Source organism: Lonchura striata, chromosome 12, assembly GCF_046129695.1.
Source record: "Lonchura striata isolate bLonStr1 chromosome 12, bLonStr1.mat, whole genome shotgun sequence".
NCBI lineage: Eukaryota > Metazoa > Chordata > Aves > Passeriformes > Estrildidae > Lonchura > Lonchura striata.
This window is the reverse complement of record NC_134614.1, coordinates 17,071,358-17,089,751: the sequence shown is the minus strand read 5'-3', so window position 1 is coordinate 17,089,751 and position 18,394 is coordinate 17,071,358. Positions and strand designations below refer to the sequence as shown.

At 43.1% G+C, this 18,394-nt stretch overlaps 1 protein-coding gene across 1 annotated transcript in view; it reads right to left on the bottom strand.

Moving 5' to 3' along the window:
• The window catches only part of PTPRG (protein tyrosine phosphatase receptor type G), a 391,106-nt gene that overhangs the window by 71,740 nt on the left and 300,972 nt on the right, over positions 1 to 18,394 (bottom strand). Inside the window, exons 9-12 of the mRNA XM_021537228.3 lie at positions 9,294 to 9,478; positions 7,250 to 7,358; positions 5,478 to 5,527; positions 2,359 to 3,154 (exon numbers count right to left, since the gene is read on the bottom strand). Coding sequence (XP_021392903.3) covers positions 2,359 to 3,154; positions 5,478 to 5,527; positions 7,250 to 7,358; positions 9,294 to 9,478 — 1,140 coding nt within the window. The remainder of the gene's footprint in view (positions 1 to 2,358; positions 3,155 to 5,477; positions 5,528 to 7,249; positions 7,359 to 9,293; positions 9,479 to 18,394) is intronic.

Genomic DNA, 18,394 nt, shown 5'->3' with positions numbered 1-18,394 from the left:
AAAGGACGATCAGGGAAATGAAAGAGGAGAATGCAAGCAGGCATTCAGTGACAGAAGACAATCATTAGCATTGGCCAATCCCAGTCAGAAAGAGGACAGTGCCATTTGGAAAGTAATGACATGGCCTCGGGAGAGGTGTGTGTGTGTGTGTGTGTACGTGTGAAGTAGGCACTAAAAGAAAATGAGCCTTGCTGCACTAATTGGCCTCACACTTTCCCTGTAATTTCTCATGAGTTCCCTGCTCTCCTCTAATCATGCACACTCATCTCCTTACAACTGCTAATTTGATGCCATATAATTAATTTTACAAATGTACATTGTTATGAAACAATTTTCTACTCTTTAAAATGATAAACTTTCTACTCACAAAAACATTTTTGAAACCTTGACAGCTTTTAAAAAACTGCTTATAAAAATGCAAGAGAGAAGATGCCAGAAGAAAAGATGCATCCAAAAATGTTTCTGCCCTCATACTGGGACGGAGTAAACTGCAGAGATGCTTTCTGCTTACTTGGGAAGTGCCCTTAACATTCTTAGCTGTGCTGCTGCTCAGGAATCCTTTCAGACACTTCTGTCAATGCGCTCTTGGCTTCACTTGTTTTAATTTCAGGCTCACCTTGTTATGGAAAACCTTTAAGGCCTTTTCTCACAGGAGGAGATCTCGCTATGGCTGGAGTTTCACTAAACTCAACTCCTGGCATGAGTTAGGTCAGGTCTGTCTGTATGAATTGCAAATTTCCATGTTACTGGGGAAAATAATTAAGCTGAAGCAATTAGTCCTAGGCTTTGTACTAGTCTAATTCACCATCCTGTGTCTTTGGTAACCTAGATCCAGCCTGGAGCAAAGCTCCTTCTCCAGCTTTCCCAAGTGTCTTCTCACAGGGTAGCACTCCCAACAGGCCTTCTTCCTAACCCAAAGGTGATTAGGGCACGAGGCATGTTGAAAACAGCCTGACAGGCATCTCAGACCATATTCAGTGGGAGCAGTGGCCTTTGAGGATTTCCAGCTGAGGAGTAAAAAATACTAGCAGTGTATTGAAAAAAAAAAAATCAGCACAACCTGTTGCAGGTTTCTCAGCTTCTGCATTGTTAATCTGATCTCTGACAGAACAGTAATGATTCACAGCATTACAGACTGGTCAGCATTTCTGTAACAAATGCTATTAAAGTTTGGATTTAGCTTTGTTTTTTAAATTGGTTCTGGGCTATAACTGAATATATAATATCTGCTTTTTGTGTTTATCAATGCAGAGAAAAATAAATATGCAAGGCTTTTTCACACTACTTTAGAGCAGCTTTGTTGGAAAAAGAAAATTATAAAACACTCTACAGATTAGCAAAACAAACAATAGTAGTAAAAAAATCCCAGAAACAATAAACAAAAAAAGTGCACTATCTCATAAATGCTGTGGTAATACACATAACCACTCAAATAAACTTGTCTAATAAATATATCAATCTAAATCTAAACAAATAAATCAAAAATAAAACCACATGCACGCACTCCATTTGGTTGCTGCAGTTTTCCTCACCAGTGCCCGGAGCTCCCCAAGCAGGAACACGTGTGGACATTCTGCATGGTGCCTTGGGAGCACCGTGAGGCACCAGCCTGCAGAGGCCTGTGCAGCAAACCCTGGCCAAACCCTGACCACACCAGGAGTGGAGCACATGCAGATCACCCGGGCAGGCTTCCCAGAGGTTCTATTTGCTGTGCACACACTGTGGAGCTGGGACATACATCCAGAGTTGGAGTGCACAGGAACACTGGCAATTCTCGTCAGGACAAATAGAAAATATGTGAACTCTCCCTAGTTAAGATTTTTTTTTTCCCCCCCACAGAAGGTGCCTTGTTTTGGAAGATCAGAGCATGTAGGTTTTGTGTTGAGAAATAAACCAGCAACCATCCTGATTTGGGAGAATATCTCAAAGCCCAGTCAGGGAGAATCCTGCAGATAAACTAAATTACCTAGAAGCACATATACCAGACTTCCTATGAAATGCCACTTCGGCACAGCAGCTGCTTTTCCAAATTAATTTCACAGCTATAGTTCATTGTATTCCCCTATCTTTTTCTTTTCAACAAAGTTCTTTATGTGGCATGTTGGGAGTGAAAATTTTTCCAGATTTTCTGTTCCAACAAGCTATAAAGACCATGAATCTGATCAGTAAAAGGATATTCCTTTCCACTCTGCTCCCCCCAGTTACAACTTGTGGGGTTGGGTCCTGTGACAACCTGCCAATCAGATGTAGCCAGACACCACAAAAATGCTGTATCTACTGGAAATCAGTAAGGAATTTAAACTGTGTTGTTTCCCAACACTTACGCTGGTAAAAATGGTTTCCCTGAAGATCACTCACCTGGGTTAATGGTGATGAATTTGTTATCTGAGGGATATTCCTCTGGAAACCTGTCCAGCTTTGGAGGAGGATTTCTTGTTGTCTCTGGTCTTCTTGGGATCTTGCCCAGGTACAGTTCGTCGGTGAACGCTGGTGGCACTTGGGTGGAAGGGAGCAGCTGGGGCTGAGTGTCGGCTTCGGCAAAGCTCTCCTTCTCGGCACCTCCAGCCGTGGGGGCAACGTTTTGCTTTGGCACTTCTCCCGATAGGGTTTGATTTCCTTCTCCCTCAGCAGTCCTGTTGGGGGAAGCCACGGCCACGCTGGGCTCTGTGCTATTGCGCGCCTCTGAGGCTGCCGTCGCCCTGCTCTTCTCCTTCTTCTCAGCATCCTTTTCCTCCTCTTCCTCATGCTCCCGCTCCCCGTCCTCGCTTTCACTCTTTTCATCCTTCTCCCCCTCCTCGGCTCCCTCGCCGTCCTTGGTGAGCGCCGAGTCCCGCTCCGGCCCCGCGGAGGCGGCGGCGGCCTCGGTGGTGGCCACCACGGCGCGGCCGGCCTGCTTGCCGGGGGCGGCGGCCGCAGGCAGCCGGGTGGGCCACACGCTGCTGGGGAAGGAGGAGATGCCCCCACCGCTGAAGCCCAGCCCTGCCAGCAAGGTGCTGGTCACCACGGAGGCCACGGTGGCCTGGCTGCCGCTGGAGGAAGGGCCCATGCCCGTGGCCATGGACACGAAGGAGAAGGGGAGCCCCGAGGAGGTCCAGGTGGAGGAGCCGGAGCTGATGGGAGCCATGTCTGCTGAGGAGGCAGGAGATGCTGTGGGCTTGAGGAGATCATTGGCGGCAGAGGGGAAGAAAACACAGCAGAAAGCATCAGCAGGAGCCCAACATACCACCTGGGGTCATTCTCTTGCTTTTCCCTCCCTTTTCATACACATGCTATTCTCCTAAAACCAGAGATTCAACACCAGGTGGACAAAAGGCTAAGCCAGGACAGAACATGCCACAGAGCTACCAGCAAACCTCAAAGAGAGGAAACCTCCCTGCCTTCACCACATCATCATTAAACCCTCTTTTTTCCTTATCTTTATTTTACATCAAGGCCTCCTCCCACATCAGTACTGACTTGTGAGTTTCCTCTTGGGGTGAGAAGAATGTAAAGGAGTTTAATGAGTTCAGCTGCATTACTCACAGTGCTTTAATCCTCAGAAGAAAGACAGGAGTTTAAAAATACAGTGTTACATAACGGCTGTCCCAAAATAATGGCTGCCAACGTGAGCATCCATGGCTGGTGGGTCTGCTCTGACAAGGAGCTCTGGCTCTTCCTACGCACACTGTGAGAGCCTCAAAATATACTATTTTTATTTCCTTAATTTACCCATCTAGATTATTCTCATAAGGTGTTGCTGTGAGGCATTGCTCTTGTTAGAAAAGAACTGCAGCAGGGCCAGCTGGGCACTTCTGAAGGACTTGGAGAGCATCAGGAGCCCTTCAGCAAGCCACCACCACATCTGCCAGGACCTTCAGGCTGTGACACCCATGTTTTCCACATCCACAGGACTCTGGCCACCACCAGTGAAGGAAAGGCAGGACTGGCAGTTCCTGCTTCACTGGGAGAAAGCAGGTGATGAACTACAGATTTTGCATCCTCTGCACCCTGCCAACATTATTCTAATGTCAACCCACTTGCACATATGAGGGTCCTGCACATATGTGTGTGCTCTGCTGTAAATAAAACCCCTTAGTACACACATAAAAACCTAAACCTTGGTCTGTTCATAAAGAACTAATCTTGAATTAGATGTGGAAAGAGACTGAAGTGAACTGTCTAAAGACAAGGAATAATTCTGTGGAAAAGCTGAGTAAGCTGTTCCTCTGGACAACCTGACCATTCTTCCTCTCTGAATTACTGAAAAATGTCTCACATTACTGAATTCATCAGCAGGAGGACCATTACCTGGAAAGGTAGGCACCAGATGGGGACAAAAAAGGGTTAAATAGGTGCTGCTGAACATTGAAAGAAAGGTAAAATGTTTATTTTGGAAAGTGAAATTTGTAACTTTAAAATATTTCTGCATCTCTCTGCAATTCCTGTGTTCAGTCAAGCTGTGTAGTTGAAATGCTGCAGCAAACCAAGCAAGGCTGCTTTCTCACATTATTTTTGACCAGCTGCAATCACAGAAAACCTGAGATCTCAGATGAAAACCTGTGCTTTAGAGATTTCAAGCCAAAATTTTAAATAAGCATCTAAACTTTCAGATACTTATCAATCTGAATCCCTGAGGCACTGTGAGATTTGCTTTTTGCTGGAACGAACAGTCTCAAAGCTGGACTGAGTATTAAAATTTGACATCAGATTTTATATATCTAGAATACCTCTATACATCATTAAACAAACATAAATCATTCAAATGCAAGCTTTGTATATGTTATTTGCTTACTAGGGAGTATATCAAACTGGATCAGAATAAAACTAGAAGCAATGTACTTAGAGTAAATTCAATAGTATGAATCCAGCCCATAAATCTGACTGAACAACTCAGTGCAATGGATGCCAAGAAATTTAGGTTATGGATAGTTTATAGTTTATTTATATTAAACAAACTAATAAGATGGTTTCAAAACTGAAACAGTGTATTCCACTTTTACTGTAAATGTACCAACATTTCTGATTCTGGAACAGAAAAGTTGGCCTCAGTGACTTGTTACAGTCTCACCTGAATTAACATAAAACAAGGACATTGTTCAGGCTTTATTCACACAGTAACAGGTATCCTTAAAACACTGGAAGAACAAAGATACTGTGTGTGAGGCCTTATTTCTGTGGCATATACTTCTGCTCATACAGTTAATAAAATAAATTGAATTTATTTCCACAGTCATCATTAAGATTTTACAAATCCCCTCTAAATGGGTTGAATACAGATTGAGGAAAACATTTTCACATTTGATTCTCCAGGGGTCAAAGCCTCTCAGAGCATGAAGCTAGAAAACAATTTCATATAGCAGCTGTATTTTATGCTATAAACCCTCCTGTGACAGGTCTGGACACCCCCTCCCCAGGAAAGCTGGGTCCTGCTGCAGATTTCCAACATCGTGCTGCCACCTGGTGGGAAATGTCCCCAGATCCCTAAATCCATGACTTACCACTCCTGTCTTCACAATTCGTGTCCCCTCGAAAATTCGAGTGGTGTTAGCTGGGGAGGGAAGAAGAGCAGCACGTCAGGGCAGGGGAGGAGGCAGAGGAAAACTGCTACACTACTGCTCAGCATCTGCCTGCAGAACACAGCCCCAGGTCTCAGTCTGGAGCACAGGCAACTCAGCTCTTTGGCATTACTCACTCTGCACTTGTGTCTAAACACAGACTTGCTTGCCTTTAATTACTCAGGCCTGGCAATGTCAGCTTACTGACAGAAAACAAATTCTCTCCTTCAACCCAAGCTAGATGAAACATCCTGACTTACACAGGAAGCAAGAGTAGCATGATGATAATAGTTTTTTTGTGTTCTTAAAATATTATCATTATTTATTGCTATATATCTGAACTACAACTACCTCTGGTAAATCAACCATTTATCATCAACCTCTGATAAATGTTTTGAAAGCTCAAACATTATTAAACATTAAAAAATTAACCTAGATTAATTTTCTAGGTTAGATATTGGATGCAGCCAGAGATTAGAACAGTAGCTCCTTTTTGGGGATTTGTGGAAGGAATCCCATTATCTACTCCCCCTGCAGATGTGTATATCACTTCACTGCATTGAATACTGGGCTAGAGTATCCAAAGGATCTCCTACAGAGCTGCCAGTAATGATTTACTCCTAACTGTGATTAAACAGTTATTGTAGCCAAACTTCAAAGAATTTTCAATTCCATAATCTAGTAAAAGAGGTTGTAATAAGCAACACATGAGTTTCTAACTTCTGCCTGGCACTTGGAAGTGAAGTCCAAAACAGCGTGCTGAGGTACCAAGAACAGAGCTCCACGTGAGCTGTGACTTGGCCAGGACACTTCTGTGATCCTGCTCTCTCTGCCATGTCCACAGCTTGACATCCCTCAGACACTAAGTGCTAGCAGAGCAGGATCAAAACCTCCATACTTTCTGAAAATGACACTGAAAAATGCCCCTGTTATTTTGTTCCATATACAGCATCAGATCCAAGTGACAACTCTTTGCTTCATCCAACGGATTTAAACTTTTAACTCTCTGCTTGTTTCATTCTTCCATTACCCATTTTGAGGTTTATGCATCTATAAGCTAGAGTGGGAGGGAATGCTCTCATCAGAGGCAAAACTTGCCCCACTTAATAAAAAATGTCATACTAAATTCCCAGGAAGGAGCAAAACTTTAGCACTTAAAAAAACCCTCTAAAATAATCAAGTTCTACCAAATCTCAGCTTTACCAGATTTCTCCAATAAACTTAAAAGGAAATCCATGACAAAGGATAGCTTATTATCTAGTTCTTTTGATTTTCTTTAAATATGTATGTTTTGGAAATCACTGAGGTTGCATGCATGGTAAAACCTGGTTGTCTCCACATGTGGTTGTCAAGGTAGGACTGATCTCCTTTCCTCTTTACATAAAACAGACACTGATCAGACTCACATTCTGTTATAGCTGGGCCTCTGATGCATAAATAGTCTCTGATGAATTTGTTTCAGAAAACTAGTACCAAGAAAATCTCTAAATTCTCCTGAAACCTGACAAAACTTGACAGTGAGAGGTGCGGACAAACCCTCCTCACTGGAAATGAGATTCAGATCAAGTCACCGGCCACAATATGAAATTAGGATTGTCTACATGCATTCAAATATCTTCTGAAATAACTACACACCATATTGCACTCTGCAAAGAAAATATTAAACAAACAAAGAATAGTTCAATGTAAAAATTTGTATGTGGTTTTTTTTTTACCTTGAAAGAGCATAGTCTGGCTAAAGTCACTACGCATTTCATTTCGGCAAACTGCTTGAACTCTGAACAGATAAAGGATGTCAGGTGAGACATGGCTAATGATGGCCTTCTGTTTAAAAAAAATAGATATTATTCAGTTTTTTACCCCCACAGTACTGTCCAAGATCAGTTTGAAATACATAAAGCATTGTGCTAACACAGAACATTTATGCCATGTAAGACAAGCTATATTGTACACAGAAATATTCAGTGGTTCCCTGGAGAGGGCAAGCCTGAAGGATAAAGGGATACACCCAGACACTGCTGACTCTGCCCAGGAGAAAGAAATGAACAAATCCCAAATCTGTTCTTATTTCAGTCTTCATGCCTCAATGTCTCTGCTCTCCTCAGAAAAAATTAAAACTCAAGTCATTCACCTTTTACAGCAATTATAATAAGATTTTTTAGGTGGAGAGCCATGACCCAAACACAGGATAAGCCTAGAAGAGTCATTGCATATTCAAACTGACTATTTTACAACAAACTGGCTAAGGCAATTTGATGCTGGTGTGTTATGCAATGCGATGGCTGAGCATCCTGGGCTGGGATATCCCTGCTTACTCCTAGACCTGAGAGTTGCCTTAGTCCACAATAACATCAGTTCACAGGAGGAGCTACATGAGTCACTTGAAATCATTGCTATCTCTACAGCAAAATACTGTCCAGCTCTGACTCGATGGGACAGCCCAACTGTCTGCCAGAGCACTGAAAACAATCTGCACTTCCCTCTGAAAATGGGTTTCCTCTTCTGTTGCCCCTAAAATAGACTAAGATGTCATTGCTTTTTTAACCCAAAGCTCTGCTGAACAGCACAAGGTCTCACTGCAATATATTTCCAAGCTATCACTCCATCACATCCCTTGCACTTATAATTATTTCTTTTACATAAAACAGGATGCATTCATGGTGCCCACCTCATTTTTGCTGATTAAGGCTCTCCTCCTTATACCTGATTTAAAAATCTCCCTTAAGAGAGTGAAATTATGACAAGAGAGAGGTTACAATACATCATAACCTTGGGTGCCTTTCAGTGGATTCCTTTCTGATTTCATGAGGCAGATCGTTCCCTAATGTGACCCAGATAACAATGTCTAGTGGGGAAATTGGAAATATAAATGGAAATGAAGTAAAAGAAGCTTCATCTAAGGGAATAAGAGAAGATTATTGTCTAACTGATTGAATGGGCCCAGAGGATTGTGTATTTGAAAAAAAAAAAAAATATGGTAACAGTCATTAGGAGTAACACTGTGCTGCTGCATTTTTCATGTGCATATACAATTACTGATTTCATTATTCTAGAGACTTTCTTTGATTAACAATAAATGTAGGCCTTTCAAACCTGAATATGTCACTCTGGTTTTATATGCAGGGAATGTTAAGGACCAGTACAATACTTGCTTCCACTTAGACAAGAATGACAAGCAGATGAAATCCTAAATGGAGGAGATAGAGCAGTGTTTCCATCTGTGCTGGAACTGTCTTGCTCTTCTCTCTTTTTCTCACACTGCCAGATGTAGGCAGTGCTTGTACAGGGCCACTCCAAAATAATCTTAAAGCCCGACTATGCAACTCCTGCCTCTGGCAGCACTTGCTGCCAGAAATTGCTCCAAAGTCTGCAAGGGGCTATGCACAGTGAAAAGCTTGAGCCCATGAACAGATTTTGGGGGATCAGACTTTTAATGTGAAAATATGTAAGTTGAACTCAAGCCAAAAGGTATTCAGAGCCTCACCATTTCCTGAGCCAGCTGCTTCTCAGCAACACTACATGAAAAAGTGTCTGCAGATTTAGTCCTTCATGCACTCACAGAAACTATAAATTCACACTCCAGTGTTTGGGTAGCCCGTTCAGCTAATGCTGAACACTTCAATAGCAATTCATCGTGGGCCAAACACTAGCCTGCCTATAAGGTAACGACTGCTTTCCTCCTCTACCTCCTTCTACCAAGAAAATAACAATATAAGGATAGCTTAATACATATGTCTGGGGTTGATGCTGTGCTTTTACCAGGTCCTTGTCACTATCCTTGGTGAAAGTCTTCTCCTTTTCATCTTCATTTTTAGTCCAGCTGTATGAAATCATGTAGTTCATGATCGGAGGGTGGTAAATGGTTTCTGGTTGGTTCCAGGTTACCAGGAGCGCTGTCCTGTTCACAGGCTGCACTTTCATGTTGACTGGAGGAGTGCTACAAGCTGAAAAACAGAAGGAGAAAAGATGAAACTCTTCTAAATAACTGAGAGAAAACAAACAGAATAAACAGTGCCTCACTCTAAGAGCTATGTTTTTTTCTTTAATGTCCTGGCCTACAGTAACAGCTTAGACTGCAATCCACTGAGACCAATGGGATTTAATACCACCTGCAGCTGCTTTCTGCTCTCCTGAGTAAAGTGAATGAGAGAATCCATTCTCTGCAGGCAGGCTGCTTAGCGCTCGACTTAATTCTCAGTCCTGACATTTGCACCTACTCTTTAACTTGGTGACTTAAGAGCTCTGCACTGGAACATTAAGAAATACAGTAGAGCAGATCTACAGCTTCCCTCATCTCCACCCTCCTGCTATTAAGGGGTAAATACCCCAATGTGCTCTGCATGCCCTGGAAAGAGTTGAAACCACTGAAAATGTGGCACTATTGGGTCAGTAAATGCTCTCCTGTTAACATAGTACATTTTTACAGTTATTTTATACTCTCTTGTTATATATCTTTAAAGTTGCTCAACAGTTTGTCAGTAATGCATCACCAATACAGGGAAGAGTGGCTGGGAAGAGTGGCTCCTTGATGGCTTTGGCCATCTCCTCTGAGCAGGCAGAGGAACCCCCAAGGAGCTCTGCCTTCCTAACCTGCCTGTAGCATGGAGGCACAAGTCACTCCTCAGCCATGCTTAATTCAGTGGGGACATCAGCGCAGGGACAGCTTAACCTCTGGGGCTTCTGCTTCCAGCAGTACCAAACGCAAAGCTCTACAGGGTAGACCAAGCCCAGGCACAAATGCAGCCCGGCCCCTGGAGGAGTGGGGTGTGCACAGTTCCCTGGCAGCGTGGAGAAACTTTTCAAGGAGCTGCCATGGAAAGGTCCCGGTGGGGATGCACAACACTAGATGGCACTCACATGCTGTGGGAAAACTGCATCATCCCCTTCCCAGATATGAAGAGTTTAGATTTTTTTTTTTTTCCCCAAGCTTTAAAAATCACATTTAAAATACCCAATTCAGGGCAGATTCTCACATTCTCTCAGTGTAAACTCTGAACCGAGGAAAATCACTTGCAATGATACCTAAGGACATGTGCCATGGCAAAGGAGCTGATCTCTTCTGGCAAAGTGTCACCTAACCCATCAGGCTGACACTGTTTGCAGAATTATTTTTCCCAGTATGACTTTTCCTCTTAAAGCCAACACATTGAGCTTGTTTGCACTCTGCAGGTATGTGACTGCATGTATATTTGGCCATTATTTCACTTCTAAAGAGTCCTGGCAGCACTGAAGGGGAAATATGTCTATTCCTATCCCTGGACTTGCTGGTTGGCCAAACAGCACTGCTATTATATTACTGAAATAGCTACAGTTCTTAAATAAAAATGATTAAATGCTTTAAACACCAGTATTACCAGTACAATAGAAAAATACCTGTCAAATGCATTTGTGCAGTTATAACTCACATTTGTAGCTAGCTGAACAAGACAACATGAATTGCAGAAATGTGCTTGGCCAGGAAATATTTTTGATGTTTGCTCTTGCCATGAGGGGTGACAATCCTGCAGTTTTGCAGTAGATCCTTCTGCTCAACCCAGAAGGATGATCCAGCAAAACAAACAAACCCAACAGTACCTGAAAGCCTTGGATGAATGAATTTGAGTTTCTATTGGCACCAAGCTGAAGGGATCAAAGCAGAATTCTGCTGTCAGTGCCACAAAGCCAGAAGCCACACCATGGCTTCCCTCTGGTTCCCTCCTGGCCCCCAAAGCACAGCATGAAGGTGGCCAGGACCTGGATGAGATGGGACAGCCAAAATCCACCTGTGTTATCACTACTCACAGAGCTCCCTGATCCTTGGTATGCCTCTCCATGCTCACCTCTTTCCGCTGAGATGGTCAGATCAATTCTCCCTGACATCACTGTTTATTGATAACTGCACCAATAAATCATAACTGCCCTCTTTGACGCCCTTTGTCATCACAGAATTACACTTCAAAATGCCAGGCCAGCCTTTATCGCTCCACCTAATCAAATCCCATCAGAGACAGAGCCCAGGGTGAAGCACTACCCAGACCTAAAACTCTCACCCAGTCCTTGTCCTCTAGGAGGACATGCAGAGATTTATACATTTAAAGTAATCATGCATCAAATTGTTTTAGAAATAATTCAAGCAGGTAACCTTCCTGAGAGACAGAGAGAGATCTACCTTAATTGCAGCAGCCCTCTGAGCTGTGTCTGGCCAGCTGCTTTTCACACAAGGACCCCAAGCCACCCCGGGGAGAGGGGGCAGCCATGTCCCCTGTGCTGTGCCACTCCCTGGATGCCATTTGGAGCAGCCCATGCCAGCCACAGAGGTGGGCATTTCCCAAGGATAAAGAGGAGACCCACAGGCTCAGGGTCAGGAAACCTTCCCTGACCCTGCACCCGGATCCATGAGCACTTCTAATCCCCTGAGTGATTCTGATGACTTCACTGAGGACAAGCCTCATTCACAGCCAACTAAAACGAGGCTGAATTTACAATACTCTGATTTCTCAGTAAATGTTACAAAATTTTCATGAGTTAGGATGGCTTGGTTCAATTTACTCCAAGGCAAAGAGCAGTATCTGGAAAACCTGAAGTAATTTAGTGTTAACCAACCTTTTCTGTTCAACTGCATTTTTTTAAAAAAGCTTATGAATGGGCAAAAAAGAAATATATTTTTTAAATAAAATGAAACATATGGTTTTATTAATTTAACTAAACCTTCTTAGGATACAATGGAATAAAGAAACATTTGATCCTATAATTCAATGTGATGATTTAATTAATGTGATACGTAATAACATAGTGAATGTCTGAAAGGCAAGGAAAAATAGTCCAATGATTTGACCATCTATAAAACAACTAGCATTTCCCAGAGATCTAATTTTTTTTTTTCAGTACTCTCCGTGCCTTGGATTTTTCAAAGAAGATTAAAAGAATCACAGGCTAAAGGACCTCTACTGATTTTGCAAAATGTGCAGCTGAAGAAGAGATAGAAATGCAGGAAGAGGTTGGGACATGTAAGGGGAAGTTTAATCAGGACACACTAAAGAGAAGCACAAGCTTTTTTTTTTTAACAAAGCCAGGCTTAATAATAAGAAAAAAAAAAAAAAAAAAAAAAAAAAAAAAAAAGCTTGTGAATTCATGATTTCTAGAGGAAAAGAAAAAAAGAAACCAACAAACAAACCCAAAACCAACAACCAGCATTATTTCACACTGAAATAGCATCTCAGCTAATTTTAGAAAAAAAATATTACGAATGCTCTGTTTAAAATTCAGGTCCTGAGGGATATTAAAATATTGGGGGGGCTTTCAGGATGCCTTTCTGTGGTGTGTGCAGTCCTGAGCAGATACCTGCATAGGTCTGGCAGGACACCAAAGCCACTGTGTCCTGGGCTAGCAGCCCCATGCCAAGAGTTGTGGAGACAGAAACTCCCAGCTGGGGCAACCAGGCCACATCTCAGAGGCACCAAATGAGCAAGAGCCTTGGCAGTACCATGGTCATGCCCCACTGCAGGCACAGGCATGCCCTGGACCTCTTGGAGAGAAAAAACACCCTCACCTTCCTGTCAGGGATGACCTGAACTGGGAGAATCTGGCAAACAAGGCAGCTCCTGCCTTCTGGAAAAGTCCTGAAGAAGCAGGATCATTGCACAGGTGCATCTGGAGGATCCACTCTGACCCAGCTCAGGCAGCCTCAGAGGCTCTCCCAGCTGCTGGCCATGTGTGGGGCTGCCCAGCAGTTTCACCCAGGCTTCTCTCTGCAGATCTGCCACTGGGGAAGGCAGGGGGAATCCAGCATCTTGGCCAGCCTCATCTTCCAGGGCTCACTCAAGCCTGGACAAAACCTGTTTACCACTGGCAGACGAATGCAGCATGCTGACACAGTCATAAGCACTGGGCAGGCCAGCCATACAGCAGAGAATGATTTTCTCCATGTTAAAAACATTCCAGTGGGCTGGAACAAACAAAATTAATTTAACAACTCTGCATTCATCTCTCCCATAATTTGATTTGTATGTTGTATTTGGCTACGTAACCTCCACAAGGCTTTCCTAACTGAAAGCCTGATAAAGCTTAATCCAAAAGCTCCTGGCAGCTCCATTTCAGTGAGTGGAAAGACAAAAAAAGGGGCCTGTTGCTTTGCAAAAATTAATTGCTGATACTAAGACACACCCATGAATGCAGAAATGGCATGTAAGAGAATATGGCAGCTTTTAAAAATTAATATTGTTCCTTAAAAGCAGCCTGCATTTCTCTTTCAAAGACAGAAATGCAACACCAACCAAACTTTCTGGGTTTCATCATACTTTTTGCATATGCTACCTGTGGTTATGAAAAGACCTATTTAGGGAAACTTTGTGAGAGTGCAAGAAATGTGTATTCAGTTATGGCTTGTAGACTTTCTCCCTGTAAAACAGGTCTTCACATGATGAATCTAGTTGCACTGGGCTCAGCGGGATTTATAAAATCCTCTAAAATTGTTCTAAGTTAGCTTGTCCATGCATAAAAATGTCACCACTTTAAAGGCAGTTATTTCTAGCTGTGCTATGCCCTCCTTTGAAAAATCCCACTCTCTACCTCCTGCTGAATGTCTCAGCAATGCAAAACTGCTGTTCCTCTCCTTGGTGCCATGGGATACACGTTGTGTGCTGAAGCCACTACAATTTTCAGCACAAAAAAGCAACGTGACAGTGAGATCCTGAATCCCTTGTGGGGATATGGGCATCTTCTAAGGCAATTCATAGCTGGAAGGGGAAACACCAGCATCAGGATGTGCCCATAGCATGTTACTGGCTCAGAGCTGCTCAGTGGTAACTAAGTGGTAACTCAGTGGCTCTGGGAGGCAGCTCCTGGCTGTAAGGTGAGAGAGGCCTCACTTCTTTTTCTTACTAGTCTGGATATGCAGGATGATTCATTCAACAGGATGAGTGGCAGGGAACAGTCCCTCCCTTACAAAACAGGAACACAAAGGAAGGGAGTTGGGACATTTCTTCCCCCATGCTCAGTACAAGAGAAACTGAGAGGTCAGTATGGGGGTTTCATGGCTTTCTTTGCCATAGGGGCAACACTTTGGTGGCCAAGTTCCTGGGGGAGAGAGGGTGCTTCCTTCCCCTCTGCTCCAGCCCTGCAGGAGCCAGGGCCAGTCCTGCAGGTCAGATGCACCACTTCTGCTGTAATGATACCCAACTCAGCCACAGGCATCCCAGATGATTTCAGAGTGCCTGCAAGCTGTGGTCAGTGCCTGTGCTACTGCCAAAACACTGCACCAAGTTCATTCAGCCCTGTCACCCCAGGAATCCAGCTGCAGACAAGAGCAAAGCAATGTCACCGCGAGGAAAGGGAAGAAAAATACTTTCAACTACATTTATACCTATATAAACACACATATATATTCCTTCTCATTATTAGATCCTCAAAACTTCAAATAAACCCTGAAATGCAAAAATATGGGTTATGCTACAGTGAGAAAACTCTCACTTGCTTTCAGTGCCATGGTGAGGGAAGTGATAGAGGGGCAGATTCAGTAATTGAACTGGTGTGACTCAGTGGAGGTGCTCAGGAAGAGACTCCCAATCCATAATAAACAAGAGCATGCTTTGGGCTGTCAGATTCAATCCCAGAGTTCAGCAAGGGCTGTGCTCCCAAAGGATAACAAATAAACTATGAAGATCATATGCAGAGACAACACAGGCTTAAATATATCAGAAAGGGCTAAGAGGCATACTTATAACATTTTCCCTCTTCTTTTGCTAAATGTTTGCAGTTTTTCAGCTTTGCTTTAGTGTACATTGTTGACTTCTCAGAGTGCTTATAAATGACATTATTAATACATAAGGATAATTGCTTTAAAGAGTAGCACACATTTTTCCTTTACCTTTGCCTGCACTTTGCCAGCAGGCATTGGCAGGCTCCAGAGCATGCTGTACACACAAATATTTGTGTTGATCTACTTCAATCCACAGGCAGAATGTAGCTAGGAGACAGACTATTTATCTTCCCTGCTCTTACCTTCCACTCTGCTTCAAACAGACAGGGCTGTTTCTTGAGGTGTGAGGCACAGACCCCACACTTGTTTTATGAGCCCTGTGAAATAACCTCATAAGCAAATGGGCACATGGGTCCCTCTGACAGAGAGCATCTGGACAAGCTGGGGTTTGCCCCTCTGTTGCTGGCCCATTTCCCAAAGTGCACACACAACCAGCATTTGGATTAATACCTGTATGTCTTTTTAGCACCTAAATTTCCATGGCATCACAGCAACAGATCCTGTTTTACTGAAAGGCATGGCCTGTGTGTTTGCACCTAAGTATCTCACATCTTTCACAAATCCTGTTTCTACAGTTGTGGTCTGAGTCCTCAGCAGGGCAGATCGGATGCCCTGCTGGGCTAAACTGGTGTCCACCAAGGACCTGCCCTGCAAGTTTTGTGTTTGTATTGCACACATCCAGGTGTGCACACAGAGGGTGACTCGTGTTTCAAATGTACACCTGTGCCCTTATTTACACAGTGTGTTTGTGCCACACGTGTGATCACATTCAGTGGCACAAACAGCATCAATGGGGAGAAAGAAGGATTTCCTGCCAGAAGGACACATGTTTGAGGTGTTAGCCAAGCTGACCTTTCCAATGTTCTAGTGAGGGCTGTTTAGCTTGGGCAGCATAGGAAGGACACAGCAATAGGGCTGGTAGAGTCTCCCAATACATGTCTGTGGGATGCCCAAAATTAAATAAGGAAAGCAGCTTTCATAGTTTCTGGATGCTTTTTAAAGGATGAGCTGCAGGGACTCATGGTTCAAACTAAAATTAGTACTTCTGTGGGCTGAACAGCTGGGCCAGCAGGTAGGCAGTGCAGAAAGGAATTCCCTCCAGGTGTAAATGGAATAAATCATCAAGCTCAGCTATTCCAGGTTTAGTGGCAGCTGTGAACCCAAACCACACCTACACTTTCACATGGAATTCCTCTTGCTCTGTTGGTTTGGACCTTTATAATCTCTGAAGAAGTGTAAGTAGTGACCTAGTGCTTACTAATAAATCTATTGATAAATTGTTCACTACATTCAGGCCCAGAAACACACACACACTCCTCACATTACAACCACACAGAAGTTACTACAGGTGTAAAATAGAACCTCACAGAATAGAGCCATTGCAAGGGAAGCATGAGAGCTATGTCAGGTTTGAGTACCACATCTTTTTGTATCTGATTCCTCCTCAAAATGGGTCAGTTTTATTAATGAAAAGCTTTGTGTTTCACCAGACCTGAAACTGTCTGGAAGGCAGAAGTGTCTCCTTTCCTGCTTTTGCAGGACACTCTCCAAGACAACTGCATACACGAGGACCCAGCCAGCGCTGCAGAGCAAGACGGGGCTGAGGTGGAAGGGATGCAATATGCAGAAGGAACACACTGATTTCTGCCTAAAATGTGCATTCAGCAGCCACTTGAGGTTCAAAAAGAGACTCTTGCAGCTGCAGGTGAGTACCTTTACCTGGAGCACTACGGCAGTGGCAGGTCTGCAGCACAAAGATGCAGGACAAGCAATGAGCAGGACAAGGTCACCACTCACAAGTGTGACCAAGCCAGGCTGCTACACCAGCAGAAGTCCTAATGATGAGACATGAATTCATTTGCACCACACCTAGTGGGGTGCTGACCTGATTAGAGTGGAATAGAACTGGGAAATTATAACTTCCATAGCAAAATCAAAAAGCAAATAGGAGAAGCCCAGTTGTCTAAGAAAATGAGGAGTTATTAATCCATGAAGAAATCTTCCAAGATTCTTTCAAAGGACAAAAAGAATCAATGCTAATGGTAAACATACTGTAAATTAACTTTAAAAGTTTTTTGTTTGTTTCCCTTCCATTTCCCCTCTGATATTTAAATAAAATAAATAGCTAAATTTTGCTTTAGCCATCCTGAGTTAAATTTTCAATAATGAATCATTTTAAATTCACCTTCACTTTGTTGTTGTTTTGGATGTGTTACATATTACTATAGAGTATTTTGAATATTTTAGGTTTCACTAAAACATAAAAATGACATTCTACAAGAGTAAAACTTCTCTGCCTAAGACTCCTTCTGGACTCCCAGAGAGAACCTGAGGGCATGAAGAGACTGCAAAGTTGTTTTGAGACAGTTTTCATAAAACATGGGCATTTAGAAAGCAAAACCAAATTACTGGGAGTAATAACAAAGGCTATAAATGAGACAAATAGCTTGTTCTCATTCAGAAACACTGCTGCCAATGCTCTAGACTATCTGCCTCAAAGTGTTGATGTCAGTGCACTGAATCTCTGCACCTTTGGATGCTGCTGCATGGGAGGTGCACTCCAATGCTCTGCAGAAATGCAACACCTTTACAGATGGGTGTAGCCTCATTTCTGACAACAGGAGCCATGAAATGGTGAATAAAAACTTTTTTTACTGCTTTGCTTGAGCAGTGCAGTGCCTTTGGCTGCAGGCCTCTGGCCTGAGCAATGCTTCCAGCACAAGGCTTGCAGGGAGGAAAATCCAAGTATCTTCTATCCATGTTTTAATGGCATTAAGTTAAAAGGACTTCCAAACTGTGAATTATTACCACATAACAAAAACCAGTAAGGAAAACTATCACTTGTACAGTACTAGAGAAATGTCCCAGATGTTAATTTAGAGTCCAAAGCTAAATTTTACTGGAGTGAATTTATGACTGCTCATTATTTAACTTAGCCTAGGATCATAATTACAGATGGTACTTTGAGGCGAAATCCCACTGATGGGAAACAGCATCATTTGAGACTCCAGCAAAGAGTAATCAGACACCTTTGGGAAAGTAATCAGGCATCTGTGAAAGTAAACTCTGATGTCAAGAGCCCCTCACATGGGATGCTTGTTTAAGTGTTGTAAGGCATGCAGCA